General features: G+C 44.8%; 1 protein-coding gene across 1 annotated transcript in view; it reads right to left on the bottom strand.

Annotated features, from left to right (window-relative positions):
- Nucleotides 1-15,650, bottom strand: part of LOC148605286 (uncharacterized) — a 36,805-nt gene that overhangs the window by 16,608 nt on the left and 4,547 nt on the right. The window contains exons 2-3 of the mRNA XM_088547571.1: nt 9,745-9,812; nt 7,427-7,717 (exon numbers count right to left, since the gene is read on the bottom strand). Coding sequence (XP_088403697.1) covers nt 7,427-7,717; nt 9,745-9,812 — 359 coding nt within the window. The remainder of the gene's footprint in view (nt 1-7,426; nt 7,718-9,744; nt 9,813-15,650) is intronic.

Genomic DNA, 15,650 nt, shown 5'->3' with positions numbered 1-15,650 from the left:
CTTGCTCAAGACTACTTTGGCCACGTCGTTGACGGCGGCGGCTCGGAGGATGGCATTGGCATCCGAATCGCGCACCAGGGAGAGCTCGTGCTTGAATCTGTAGACGATCTTATCGTAGTCCTCGGCAAAGCCAAAGACGTGCTTGAGGGGGATGGAGAAGGAAAAGGATCCCTTATTGGCTGGCTTGGTGATGATATACCCGCGACGTGCTGCGAATCCAACGTTATCTGCCTCGGCACCGGCCGTGGAGTCTTTGAACCTTAGCTGGTTGAGACCTTGCGATTTGGAGAAGTCGTCGGGATACGTCAGCATCCCTAGCATGGTGGTGGCGATGCCAGGGTCGTTGAGATGCTCGATCTGCTGGCCGGAGAGTCGGTAACTGATGCTGCGAAAGAGATACATGGCACCGTTATGGACGAGCGATACCAGATCGGCGTCGGCATACGCAGTGCCATCATTCTTCTGAAGTCGGCCTTCGATCAAGAGATAGCTTTCGGCGGGATGGAGGAAGAGATCCTGAGTCCCGATATTGATGCATATCTCTGCGCCGGCATTATTCAGCTGCGCCCCGGCTTGAGGTTCGTATTCTTGAACCTGATATTCCTGGAGACTTTCATCGAAAATCAGTCCTTCGGTGATAGAGAGCATATCGGCCATGATATATTTATCTATAGCGCTGGACGAAGTCGTGGATGGTGGCGATGCCCCCGCCCGAGATGAGATTATTGAGACGGGTCTGCTGCTGTGGGGCCCCATAGCGTTCACCCCCATCGCCCCATAGCGTTCACCCCATCGCCCCCAACGCCCCATAGCGTTGGATCGAACGCCCCTAAGCGATGGATCAATCGCCCCATAGCGTTCACCCCCTTCGCCCCCAACGCCCCATAGCGTTGGATCGAACGCCCCTAAGCGATGGATCAATCGCCCCATAGCGTTCACCCCCATCGCCCCCAACGCCCCATAGCGTTGGATCGAACGCCCCTAAGCGATGGATCAATCGCCCCATAGCGTTCACCCCCATCGCCCCCAACGCCCCATAGCGTTGGATCGATCGCCCCATAGCGGTCAAGCCATCTCCCATGCTTTTTGCCTCTTGCCTCAGCGGGATGCAAAAAACCGTGGATTCCCGAAGATTCTACGCACTCTCCATGCATTTGGAGGAGCAGAAGGGCTCGCGGTCGATCCTCTTCACGCCTTTGAGGAGATCGCACTCCCCCACCATCCTCACCTTTACGCCCGACCAGTAGATGGCAAATGTGGGCACGTATATAGCCTTCTCGTGGATACGATAGCATTTCCCAGGGAAAAGCTTCGAATGCCTCTTGCACTTATCACTGCCCGGTATGGAGGGATACGTGCACTGACGGTCTTGACGGAGCACGGGGGTCCGGGCGGCGGCTTAGGTTTGCGACGTTAGTGGGGATTATAGGTCCTTCCTTCGAAATCCTGATGATCGATGCGGCGAATGAGCGTGAGTCCGCACTTATTGCAGAAGCCATCCTCAAGGCTATGGCGGCAGCGGCACTCACACTTTCCAAATTCGCCCAGATGCTGGCGGATGCAGGGGTTGCAAATATCGCCGAGAGGTTTGCACTCACACTCTTCCCCGTATCGGTCAAAAAAGTGATCCGCAGAGCACCCCTCGCACCTATCCAGCCATGGAGGGGGCTTGGAGAGTATATCAAAGAGTTATCCCCATAACTCAGCGATCGATGGAGATCGACCTTTCTCTAGCTCGAACTGATTCTCCAGGAAAAATTCCTTCAAGTAATCCATTCTTTATCTTAGACTCGATAGAAATCGTCTAGAATGCATCTATACTTTCCAGCCGTCTTGGAACTCGTGAGATCGATAGTCAAAAATCCGTGAGGCTTAGCCCAGCAGTGGTCGCATAAGGCATCGAATTGGGCTGGGGTGAGATCGCCGCAGTGGTCCCGGCGGATATGATCGCGATTCGTAGCATCCTGCTCGAAGAGGCAGATGAAGTTGGCATTCTCCCGGATCGATTGCCGCGGGAGCTTGAAGTAATTTTGGCAGAGGTAGAAGCAGTCGACGTTATTATGGCGACCGCGCACGTAGTAATCCTCGCACTTGCTCTGCTTGCTCAGCATCAGATCGTCGAAGACCATGAGGTTTTTGCGGGCGGGATCGAGCTCTCGAGGATCGGGCACGTCGCTCGCCTCCTCGAAGAAGAAGGGTTCGATACCGCTAGGCTTGGACGGCGGCTTCATCATTTGCACCACGTCGACCAGAGAGTGGGGATAGCGATCCTTGATGGAGAGAAGGTCGCGGATATCGTCTTTCGAAAATCCTTTCCCCAGCGCCTGCCGCAGCAGCTGATAGATGGGCTGGTGGAGCGATTTTCCGAAGACGTAGAGGCGATCGTAATCGAGCCATCCATCGCGCAGGAGAGTCAGCAGAGTCGTCTTGCCGCAGTCTGACTTCCCGATGATCAGACCTCGGATGGATCGCTGCGGGAGGAGAAAGTGGTTATGCCGACGACTCGCGGCGGGCTCATCGTAGGTAAGGTCTTCAACGTCCATTTATCTATATACAATGGGAATATACTGCTTGAAGTGCGGAGACGAATAATCGCGCCGTAATCATGAGCGACGACGGACGGCGGCGGCGGAAGGTGGGGACCTGTGCCGAGTGCGGCTGCCCATCGAGATACATCTGCCGGGGCATAATTTCACCGGTCCGGGGACCAGACTCAGCCAGCGACTCAATGCCGACGGCACCCCCAAACCTTGGTCTAGACCCATCAACCGAGTCGATGAGGCCGCCTATCGCCACGATCTTTGCTACGCCAAGCATAAGGATACGGCCGCACGAAATTCGATCTGCGATAAGACGATGCTAGCCTCCCTCGATGCCATACCCAATCCCACCGCACGCGAGCGCCTCGAGCGTGGCATCGTCAGACCCATCATCGGCACCAAAGCACGATTTGGCCTGGGCGTGGGAAAAAAAAAGTCCGATGGACGGATGAGCTAGCCGAAGAGCTGCACAAGCCAGTCCGGCGCAAATTTCAGAAGCGCCGCGTGGTGGTAGATGGGGTGGATGATACCTGGGCTGCCGATCTCGTAGATATGAGCGCCTTCTCCCGCAATAATCGAGGCTTCAAATACCTTCTGAGCATCATCGACGTCTTCTCCATGTACGGATAAGAAAGGCACCACGTTGCGAGATGCCTTCCGGACCGTCTTCAAGGATCGCACGCCCGAGAAGCTTTGGACCGATAAGGGCACGGAATTTTATAATCGCGAGGTGAAGGATCTGCTCCGGAAGCACGACGTCGATCTCTACTCCACCGAGGACGAAGAGAAATCGAGCCTGGTGGAGCGCTGGAATCGTACCATGAAGGAGATGTTCAAATACTTTTCGGCCAATTCCACGCGCGCCTACCTTCCCGTCCTGGACGATCTCGTCCACCAGTATAATACCTCCAAGCATCGATCCATGAAGATGACCCCCATCGCCGCCAGCCAGAAAGAGCACGAGGCCAAGGTCTTCTGGAATCTCTACGGAGACCTCCCATCCATGCAGCCTCAGCCATTCGACGTCGGCGATCAGGTCCGGACCACCAAGAAGAAGGGCATCTTCGAGAAGGGATATACTCCGCGCTGGACGGAGATCTTTACCATCGCCCAGGCCCTAGCGACGCAGTCCTGGGGAGAGGGAGATTTAGCAGGTGATATTTTTTGCATATTTAGGTCCTTAGTCATCAAGCCGCCATTGGTCGAGACGCACTCCGACTTATCGACTTTACCATCTTCCACGGTCATTAGTTTTTTGGTAAGGTCTTTGATGGATGCGTCATACTCCCTTTGCATCCGCTTGATGGTCATCTGCATCTGCTTCATTTCCGATTCTAGCTCTTCGAGGTCTTTCATACCGTCTTTCATCTGCTGATTGACCCATCGCTTCGTGACCGCGTCTGAGCTATCCCGTGGCAATCCCAGACTAGTGATGCGATGCACTGCACGAATTTCTTAGCCGCATCTTCCCCGCAGTAGACGACCGATTCCTTGTAGTCGCCGTGGGCATACTTCACGCGATAGCAGAAACCTGATGGTCGGTGCTGCTGATATTGCTTCGTGTAGGACTTGGTCGGATCGGGCTGGCAGGTATCGATCTTCTCCGTGAAGCATTCAAAGTCCGCATAGATCGCGAATGGGACTCTCATCTGCTTCTTGTGGTTGTGAAAGGCTATGGCGGATCCTTCCTCCGGCATCTCGATCCTGATGGCATCCTTCTGGCTGCAATATTCCATATGATCGTCCAAGAGATCCTGCCTGGAGAAAAGGGAGAGGCATCTGCGACAGAAGAAGAGCTCATGACCATGCTCTGAGATTTGAGAGCTCAGGAGTCGAGAGAAGCTCTTGATCCAGCAGTAATGCTGCTTGCCTTCCCGAGTCAGGAAGAGAAGATCTACGTGGGTGGGGCCCGTATTCTTAGATATCCTGAGGGGATAGACCAGGAGATCCTCTTCCTCATCCTCACCCTTCTTTACGCCGTTGAAACCGAAGACGTTGACGTTGATGGCAGGATTCTGCCTTTCAAATTTATCGATTGCCTTGAGCGAAACCGGGAAGTCGATGCCTTCGAATTTTAGCTCATTCTCCCACTTTGCGTACTGACTGGGGCGATTGGTATGTTTCTGGTCCACCTCCTCATGATGAAGAGCAGAGAGGATAGCCCATCTGAAGCACTCCTGATCCTCGTTCCGCACGTTGATGATGGCCTTCTTTTTCGCGAGTGCTGATGGGGTCGGTATGAAGGAAGCCCCCTTGAGCGGCTTGAATTGGTTGAGGTGGACTTCTAGCTTCTCGACGCTGCCGAAAGTCCACCCACTACCTTCACGCATGTACTTTGTCATACTTTCCTTGATCTTCTCAATCATGTAGGTGATCTCCGATTCGAGGTCGTCAGATTCTCCGATCATTGTCGTGCGTGATCGGAAGTAAGGGGTGACGTAGGTATTTTCTCCGGTCGCGGGGTTGGTCCTCACCAGCTCTGCAAGAAGCACTAAGTTCACCTTCAATCCCTTCTTTTGAGCAAGCGGATCGGAGATGGTGGTGGTGATGGTGCTTCGACTTACCTTCAGATAGGTGGCCACGTCGTGCGGCTTCAAAGGTTCGATGACGACCGTGCCAAATACCCCATTCAGTGCCTGACGCCTATCGGTGATCTTGATCTCCTCTTCGACTGGGGCGCTTCTGATGCTCTCTTCCACCTGCTGGAGTAGATCCTCTCTCTTGAGCCGGGAGTACCTGGTGAGCCCGCGATTCTTGGCGAGTGCTTTCAGCTGCATCTTGCTGAAGACTTCCCTACGGGTACATTTACGGTTTTCTCCTCGATGAGCTTCACCAAGGCCTCCTTGTTCTTCCTACTGAATCCCCTCAGACCCTCATCCTTAGCTATTTCACGGAGGGTCTTCATGGTTTCTTTGACCACCATCTTCCCCTCGACTGGGATGACCTCTTCCTCCTGCTGGCGTGGTTGCTTGCTATGCCTCCAGCAGCGACCACCCATCCCGGGCTTGCTCTTGCAGAACTGCCCCTTCTTCCTTTTCAGTGGATAATCGCAGGTGGTCTTCTGCTCCCCATCTGGTTGATGCTCAAATCGCGGCTTGGCGGACTGCGCACCACAATTTTGGCACATCTAGGTATGCTTATCCGTCTGCGCCATGTTGGGGTTATCGCAGCACTGCTGCTGCCTTTGGGGGATTGGGGTTGGAATGGTATCCTCCAAATCTTCTTGATTTTCCAGAAAGAAATCCTGGAAGCGATCCATATTATCACTATTGGATGCCATCCCTTTATTTATTTCAATCTGTGACACACCTCTCTTTAAGGTGTCCTTATCCACATCCCCACTATCCTCTGGGGCGACCTGACTCATGCTATGTGCAAAAGCCATAATTCTTGTATTTACCCTATGCTCAATAGGGATGCCGTCCGTTTGCATTTGGCCGTCGGGGTTGGGGATTTTATGCAGGATTTCTGCATGTGGGGCAGAATCGGCCTTTTGACACTACTTCCATAGCAAGAGGTAAATATGTGAACAGTTGATGATACGGAGTTACTATGACATGACCATACCGAAGAGCTAGATCGTCAATTCGATTTTTTTTTTCGAATTTCCGATCGGCATATTTATCATAATATTTTTTCCAATGAAAAAGCTAAAAGGTTTGTCTCCATTTCCTTCTTATTTTGAAAACAAAATCCTTTAAACAAATGTGGTCCTTAAAAGTAGCTATCATATTATACAAAATTAAGTGCATGTACTCTAGCACATGAAATCGCAAGTTATCACTATGAAGCAAGCAAAATGTACAGTTAAACGCCAGGTAAACAAACTGGCGAAAGGATTAACTGAAACCCAACTTGGATTCGCGGATATACATTCAGAAGTCAATGTTAATAAAATGACTGAATTTGAATTTTTTCGTTAGTTCTTTTTGGACAAATGGTAATTAGTGGCGCACTGATAAATCGAACACGGCTTACACTTTCTTTAAACTACTCACTGACTTGTTTTTGGAAAGTTTTATCTATAACTGAATGTTCACCGTTGATTCGTAAAAAAACCTCTGTTAAAACAATAGGTTGACGTCACAACAATGGTTTAAGTACATGTAACATGTGTTATACACTGCATACACATGCTACATGTATCGAATTTCGAACCTCCCGGAAGTGGCTCATTGCTATAAACACATCGTTGTTTTATATTGCAACTTCAGCGTAAAGTGATATTTGTCTAAACTGAACACTGAATAAACCAGTAACCATGTGCAGTGTAAACTGTCCTTTCCTATCAATTTCAATATTTTAACCTGTGTAAACCGAACGTTGTCCTTAACAGAACAAATATCTCAGTCCTAATGGGTTTCAATTGCTGCAGACAAGATTCATTGAATAACTTTTAATATGACATATGGTGTAACGGTCTACTTTGTTGATTGGTTATTATGATCACGTGATGCAAAGCATATTTCACGTACATGAGGCCTGGTTTCTATTTTTAAATATATTGACGCTATACTACTAAATTTAGATCCGGGTATGTTCCGTTCCGTTCCGTAATTACTCTTAGCCAGTGACGGCGAAAGCGTCACAGACAAAACGAAAATATATTATCTACATATGAAATATACAAATTAAGGATTTTCACTCAGTCAATACGTTAAAAATAGACTTGTTAGATTATATTGACATCGGACTTCAAATTAAGGATTTTCACTCAGTCAATACGTTAAAAATAGACTTGTTAGATTATATTGACATCGGACTTCGTCCTCGGTCATTATGACCTGAACAAGTCAATATATAACGTATTGACTTCGTTTAAAGTCCATAATTGATAAACTTTTGTTTTAATTACCGCAATGTACAATGATATATCGAATACTTACATTGGTAATTTGTTGTTTTCAGATTCGCCGTATACTCCTCAAATCCGTACAGACAAGAATAATTCTGACTAAAATCTTCCATCGCAAAGTTTTTTATTGTAAGAGTAAAACCATCTTGTTCCAATAATCCTTCGTACTTATATTTGTTCGCAGGACCCTCATCTGAAATCAACACCTTATTATCTCTTTTCCATTGTCGTGGATAACCCTTATTAAAGTTGTTTGGGAGAGAACAAAAAAGCGTCACATCATGTTTAAACACAATAGGGTCTGTTCTTAGGGACCATTTGACTGAAAAAGAAGATAAGATTATTGGTTATGTACTACAAAAATGTACAAGTTGTATAATGCATATAGTTCTTGTTATTTCTGTAAGGAGATTTTCGAAAATTTTGTCTGTGTTAAATGTATAAAATGCATACATTGAGGATCTTTCCAATTTTGGCTTACATTTAGTATATTGGTGGAAATCATTCCATGCATATTAGGAAAAAAAGGTTGCAAAATTTGGCAAATCGGACATAACCTGCTTTGTACTAGTCGTACTAGTCGATCTTTATAGTGCTACATTTAGTTCATAGAGACAACAGCCCGCATGAACATGTATATGTAAGCATGTATCACCAATCTTGGAGCCATTATTTGAAGCAATTTTTAGTGTAGCAGGGTAGCGATTTTCGTTAATTTGCCTTAACAGTATGACAGCAATATTATATATCGGGTGATAGAGCAGAGGTTGCCCCATGGGCATATTGATCCCTTACAACCATCAAAGTTTTTGAATTTATAAACTAAAATCGTGCATGTGTTTTATAAAAAAAAACATCACACTTTTGTACCTTAACTTTTCGACTTGGACAACAAATTCCTATTTGTTATTTTGAATGTGCCATTTCGGGAAAAATCATGTCTTACATGATCAAGCATGATTCATTATTATAAAAAAAACATGAACTAATATATGACCAAACCCTGTGCAGATAGTTTTATTTGAACATCTACGACAAAAAGTGGGTGTCTGCAGAAAACAAATGTTTCCTTATACGGTTAAGGCAACCACTCGAGATATTCGATAAATGAGTCAACATGCACGACGTTTTGTTGTAAAGTTCTTGCACTATATCCTTCCAGTATATTAAAAAGGAAAATATTAAAAAGAATTGACATCGAAAAAATAGCATTTTTTTTATCATTAATGCGAGATAATCCATACTATTATTCAAAATTACATAAATTTTACCAAAGGTAACCAAGGTTATAGCGGTAATCAAAAATGTAATCCAGGGACCAAGACCAGAAATAGAGAACAATCAAACACGACAACTAACATAAAGTAACTAAAATAATAAATACAAAGTAACGAAAGTGAATGAGAAAGTCGGACTCCACTACAAACTGGGAGCATGGACCAAGTTGACAATTTTAAATGAAAAGTCATCACGTTTGTCGTACAGTTTGGTCGACAGTTTTCCTTTACCATCGATCTCTAAGTGTAGATCAAGGTATGCGGCTGACTTCACAGTGTCTTATAGTGTCCTTTATCTCAAGTTCTTTGGGGTAGATGCAATGTATAAAATCCCAGAAACTAGGATTTGTTAACGATATTACGTCATCTATATAACGGAAACTAAATTTTAAAGATCTAGCTAAACAATTTCCTTTCTTTCGGATCAGATCAGCTATACAGTCACCCTCATAAAAGTGAGCGAATAGCCAGCAAGTAGAGAAGTACAATTTGTTCCCATTGGAATGCCTACCTTTTGATGAAAAACGCGTCCACCACACTGGAGAAATATGTTGTCGATCAAAAATTCAAGCATGTTGAAAACATCATCTTCCGTATTTTTGGAAGATGATTTGGAATTACATTTTACAAAAAGGAGTTTCTAAAACTAATGCATGCGTACCAATTAAGAGATATTTTGCTTTAAATTGTTTAAGTCGTATTCAAAGAATGCAATTAGGGTACCCTCCGAAAACCTGAAAATTTCAGTAAAATCGACCAAGGTAGATTACGGCGGCATACAATGTACATAAATATGAAAAAAAACTAGCGATAATTTTCTTCCGAATAGGACTTAAACAGCCGTGTGTCATACTATTAACCCAAACTACTATTAGTCTCCTACTAAATCCGTTGTCATTCTACATGCACATGTGTCTCATTTATGCCACGTACTTAGTGGAGAAGCAATGACTACCCAATTTAAAGACTAGGAATCAAATTCACTACATTTCTCACTCGAGCAAGGTAGCTACAACGAGACCACTTAGACGGTTCTGTCACTTATCTAACATACCCCTCTCACTGTATTTACCTGCTATTGTGACCTTGGTATACTTGTATAAAAATAGTACCACAAGATTAACCATTAAGGCAGCAAGACTGAAACAAAGTATGTTAAAAGTTAATAATCGTTCTAGACAAAATAAAACATGTTGAATGACTTCTATGCACATGTAAATGCATGTATACATGTAATGTTTTGGGAGTTTTAATCATCGACATAAATTAGACGGGTGTAATACTATTATCATGATTATTATAGTAATAATGTATGGCCCTGTAACATGCCCGATGTATTAATAATGGCAATTACAGCCATCCAAAGTCATTATTAATACCACGGGCATGTTACAAGGCCAATATGGAAAAAGCCATGCATTGATACTTTTATTAACCAACTTTATTTCAGGACATAGTCAGAATCTATTATCAATGCATATGATGTTTGTCTGTTTGTTTGTTTGTTAGGTTTTAACGCCCGAGCAGCAATATTCCAGCTATATTCAGGCGATGACCATGAATTGGATGATAAAATGAACATGAAATGATGATGAAATAAAAAATGCGATGGGACACAAGGATAATGGGGTCGAAAAATTTTGATTGCCGCTGGAAATAGGGAGAAGTGGGTAGGGTCGGGCAATTTAGCCTCCTGTGGCGGAGCCCTATGGTTCCTACTCCGGGAGAATACTACAGTAGGGTTTTTTAAGGTGCGAGGAATGTAACATCTTTCCCAACACGGTGCACCGCTATGGTTTGCGGTCAGGTTTTCCGTATTATAGCCTGACAACCTCAGCATGTAACACGCCTGGGTACCCCATTCCACCACCTGGGCACACAAACCATTTGCTCTGTGGGCAGAGCGCCCTAGCCCCCGACTATGGTTCAGGGCACTATTTAGTCGCCTTTTACGACAAACTTAGCGCTGCTGCAGGCCAATACTTTTGACACCCGGACCTGCACGGGTCTCAATGCATATGATTTCATACTGTTGTCTTTTCAAATCACCCCCCCCACACAAAAAAACAAAACAAAACAACAAAAACATAACAAAACAGAAAACAAAAACAAAAAACAAAAACAAAAAACAAAAAAAAAACAGTACAAAACAAAACAAAAATCGTAAATTTATAGACAAGTACAAGATTAAAAATACATGTACAGGTACCTAGTTATTCATATGGAGTAATTGCAATCACAATTAGTAAAAGTAAAATAATTAATAAAAGTGTTTCTCTTATAATAGCCACGTTATACATGTACATTCTGTATGCCTATAATGGCCCGAGGCAAAGTCCTTGCAAATATAGATTAGGAAGTTTTGTGTCAAAATCGCCCCCACCGCCAACTTTTGAGCCCCGGTCAGTGACATCAATCTCTAGGAATCGAGTATCGATTGGTGTTGATTATTGCCCTATTCGAGCACTACAAGCCCCATATAGTGCCTGTTTGATACACTTCTAGTTAATTGGGGGTCAAAGTCGTTGCAAATATAAATATGCAAGTTTTGTGTCAAAATCGCCCCAAACGCCAACATTTGAGCTCCGGTCAGAGACATCAATCTCTAGCAATCGAGTATCGATTGGCTATCTATTATTCCCCTACTCGAACACTACAACCCTACATAGCGACAGTTTGATACAATTCCGGTGCAGGGTGTCAAAGTCGTTGCAAATATAAATATGCAAGTTTTGTATCAAAATCGCTCCGACCGCCAACTTTTGAGCCCCGGTCAGAGACATCAATCTTTAGAAATCCAGTATCGATTGTTGCCCTATACGAGCACTACAACCCCATATAGTGATTGTTTTATACACTTCGGGTGAAGGGGGCAAAAGTCGTTGCAAATATAAATATGCAAGTTTTGTGTAAAAATCGCCCCTTCGGCCAAATTTGGAGCCCCGATCAGAGACGTCAATCTCTAGAAATCGATTATCAATGTGATGTCGATTGTTGCCCTATTCTAGCACTACAATCCCCATGTATTGGTTATTTAATACACTTCGGGTTGAGGATGGTCAAAGTCCTTGCAATTATAAATAAGGATGTTTTCTGTCAAAATCACCCCGACCGCCAACATTTGAGCTCCGGTCAGAAACATCAATCTCTAGGAATTGAGTATCGATTGGCAGTCGATTATTGCCCTATTGGAGCACTACAACCCCTATATAGTGGCTGTCTGATACACTTCGGGTTACGGGGGGTCAAAGTCGTTGCAAATATAAATTTGCAAGTTTTGTGTCAAACTCGCCCCGACCGCCAACCTTTGAGCCCCGATCAGAGACATCAATCTCAGGGAATCGAGTATCGATTGGCTGTCGATTATTGCCCTATTGCAGCACTACAACCGCTATATATGGGCTGTTTGGGACACTTCGGGTGAATGCAGGGTCAAAATCGTTGCAAATATATATATGCAACTTTTGTGTCAAAATCGCCCCGACCGCCAAATTGTGAACCCCGGTCAGAGACATCAATCTCTAGGAATCGAGTTTCGATTGGTGTTGATTGTTGCTCTATTCCAGCACTACAACCCCCATGTATTGGTTATTTGATACACTTCGGGTTAAGGGTGGTCAAAGTCCTTGCAAATATAAATTAGGAAGTTTTGTGACTAAATCGCCCCCACCGCCAACTTATGAGCCCCGGTCAGTGACATCAATCTCTAGGAATTGAGTATCGATTGGCAGTCGATTATTGCCCTATTGGAGCACTACAACCCCTATATAGTGGCTGCTTGATACACTTCGGGTTAATGCAGGGTCAAAGTCGTTGCAAATATAAATATGCAACTTTTGTGTCAAAATCGCCCCGACCGCCAATATTTGAGCTCCGGCGAGAAACATCAATCTCTAGGAATAGAGTAACGATTGGCTGTCGATTATTGCCCTATTGAAGCACTAAAACTCCTATATAGTGGCTGTCTGATACACTTCGGGTGAAGGGGGTCAAAGTCGTTGCAAATATAAATATGCATGTTTTGTGTCAAAATTGACCCGACCGCCAACACTTGAACCTCGAGCAGAGAAATCAATCTCTAGGAATCGAGTATCGAATTGCTGTCGATTTGTTGCCCTATTCAAGCACTACAATCCGCATGTATTGGTTATTTAATACACTTCGGGTTGAGGATGGTCAAAGTCCTTGCAATTATAAATAAGGATGTTTTCTGTCAAAATCGCCCCGACCGCCAAATTATGAGCCCCGGCCAGTGACATCAATCTCTAGGAATTGAGTAACGATTGGCTGTCGATTGTTGCCCTATTCAAGCACTAAAACTCCTATATAGTGGCTGTCTGATATACTTCGGGTTCCGGGGGGTCAAAGTCGTTGCAAATATAAATATGCAAGTTTTGTGTCAAAATCGCCCCCACCGCCAACTTTTGAGCCCCGGTCAGAGACATCAATCTCTGGGAATCGAGTATCGATTGGCTGTCGATTGTTGCCATATTCGAGCACTAAAACTCCTATATAGTGGCTGTCTGATACACGTCGGGTGAAGGGGGGTCAAAGTCGTTGGAAATATAAATATGCAACTTTTGTGGCAAAATCGCCCCGACCGCCAATATTTGAGCCCCCGCGAGAGACATCAATCTCTAGAAATCGAGTATCGAATTGCTGTCGATTGTTGCCATATTCCAGCACTACAATCCCCATGTATTGGTTATTTAATACACTTCGGGTTGAGGATGGTCAAAGTCCTTGCAATTATAAATAAGGATGTTTTCTGTCAAAATCGCCCCGACCGCCAAATTATGAGCCCCGGCCAGTGACATCAATCTCTAGGAATTGAGTATCGATTATTGCCCTATTCGAGCACTACAACCCCTATATAGTGGCTGCTTGATACACTTCGGGTTCATGTAGGCTCAAAGTCGTTGCAAATATAAATATGCAACTTTTGTGTCAAAATCGCCCCGACCGCCAAATTATGAGCCCCGGCCAGTGACATCAATCTCTAGGAATTGAGTAACGATTGGCTGTCGATTATTGCCCTATTGAAGCACTGAAACTCCTATATAGTGGCTGTCTGATACACTTCGGGTGAAGGGGGTCAAAGTCGTTGTAAATATAAATGTGCATGTTTTGTGTCAAAATTGACCCGACCGCCAACACTTGAACCCCGGTCAGAGACATTAATCTCTAGAAATCGATTATCGATTTGCTGTGCATTGTTGCCCTTCTCGAGCACTGTAATCCCCATATAGTGGCTATTTCACATACTTCGGGTTAAGGGTGCTCAAAGACGTTGCAAATATTATATGCAAGTTTTGTGTCAAAATCACCTCGACCGCCAAATTTTGAGCCCCGAGCAGAGACATCAATCTCTAGGAATCGAGTATCGATTGGCTGTCGATTGTTGTCCTATTCCAGCACTAAAACCCTATATAGTGGCTGTTTGGTACACTTCGGGTTAAGGTGGTCAAAATCGTCAGAAATATAAATATGCAACTTTTGTGTCAAAATCGCCCCCACCGCCAACTTTTGAGCTCCGCCGAGAGACATCAATCTCTAGGAATAGAGTAACGATTGGCTTTCGATTATTGCCCTATTCCAGCACTAAAACTCCTATGTAGTGGCTGTCTGATACACTTCGGGTTACGGGGGGTCAAAGTCGTTGCAAATATACATATGCAAGTTTTGTGTCAAAATCGCCACGACCGCCAAATTTTGAGCCCCCGTCAGAGACATTAATCTCTAGGAATCGAGTAGCCATTGGTGTTGACTGTTGCTCTATTCCAGCACTACAACCCCCATGTATTGGTTATTTGATACACTTCGGGTTAAGGGTGGTCAAAGTCCTTGCAAATATAAATTAGGAAGTTTTGTGACTAAATCGCCCCCACCGCCAACTTAAGAGCCCCGGTCAGTGACATCAATCTCTAGGAATTGAGTATCGATTGGCAGATGATTATTGCCCTATTGGAGCACTACAACCCCTATATAGTGGCTGCTTGATACACTTCGGGTTAATGCAGGGTCAAAGTCGTTGCAAATATAAATATGCAACTTTTGTGTCAAAATCGCCCCGACCGCCAACATTTGAGCTCCGGCGAGAAACATCAATCTCTAGGAATAGAGTAACGATTGGCTGTCGATTATTGCCCTATTGAAGCACTGAAACTCCTATATAGTGGCTGTCTGATACACTTCGGGTGAAGGGGGTCAAAGTCGTTGCAAACATAAATATGCATGTTTTGTGTCAAAATTGACCCGACCGCCAACACTTGAACCCCGAGCAGAGAAATCAATCTCTAGGAATCGAGTATCGAATTGCTGTCGATTTGTTGCCCTATTCAAGCACTACAATCCGCATGTATTGGTTATTTAATACACTTCGGGTTGAGGATGGTCAAAGTCCTTGCAATTATAAATAAGGATGTTTTCTGTCAAAATCGCCCCGACCGCCAACTTTTGAGCTCCAATCAGAAACATCAATGTCTAGGAATAGAGTATTGATTGGCTGTCGATTGTTGCCCTATTCGAGCACTAAAACTCCTATATAGTGGCTGTCTGATACACTTCGGGTTACGGGGGGTCAAAGTCGTTGCAAATATAAATTTGCAAGTTTTGTGTCAAAATCGCCCCCATCGCCAACTTTTGAGCTCCGGTCAGAGACGTCAATCTCTGGGAATCGAGTATCGATTGGCTGTCGATTATTGCCCTATTCGAGCACAACAACCGCTATATATGGGCTGTTTGATACACTTCGGGTTAACGGGGGTCTAAGTCCTTGCAAATATAAATATGCAAGTTTTCGGTCAAAATCGCCCCGACCGCCAAATTTTGAACCCCGGTCAGAGACATTAATCTCTAGAAATCGATTATCGATTTGCTGTGCATTGTTGCCCTTCGCGAGCACTATAATCCCCATATAGTGGCTGTTTCACACACTTCGGGTTAAGGGTGCTAAAAGACGTTGCAAATATAAATTTG

The sequence above is a fragment of the Perna viridis genome, chromosome 10 (genome assembly GCF_037379345.1).
Source record: "Perna viridis isolate PV_CMFRI_1.1 ecotype Kerala chromosome 10, ASM3737934v1, whole genome shotgun sequence".
NCBI lineage: Eukaryota > Metazoa > Mollusca > Bivalvia > Mytilida > Mytilidae > Perna > Perna viridis.
Note: the sequence above shows the minus strand (reverse complement) of the source record. Positions and strands in the feature narration are given on the sequence as shown.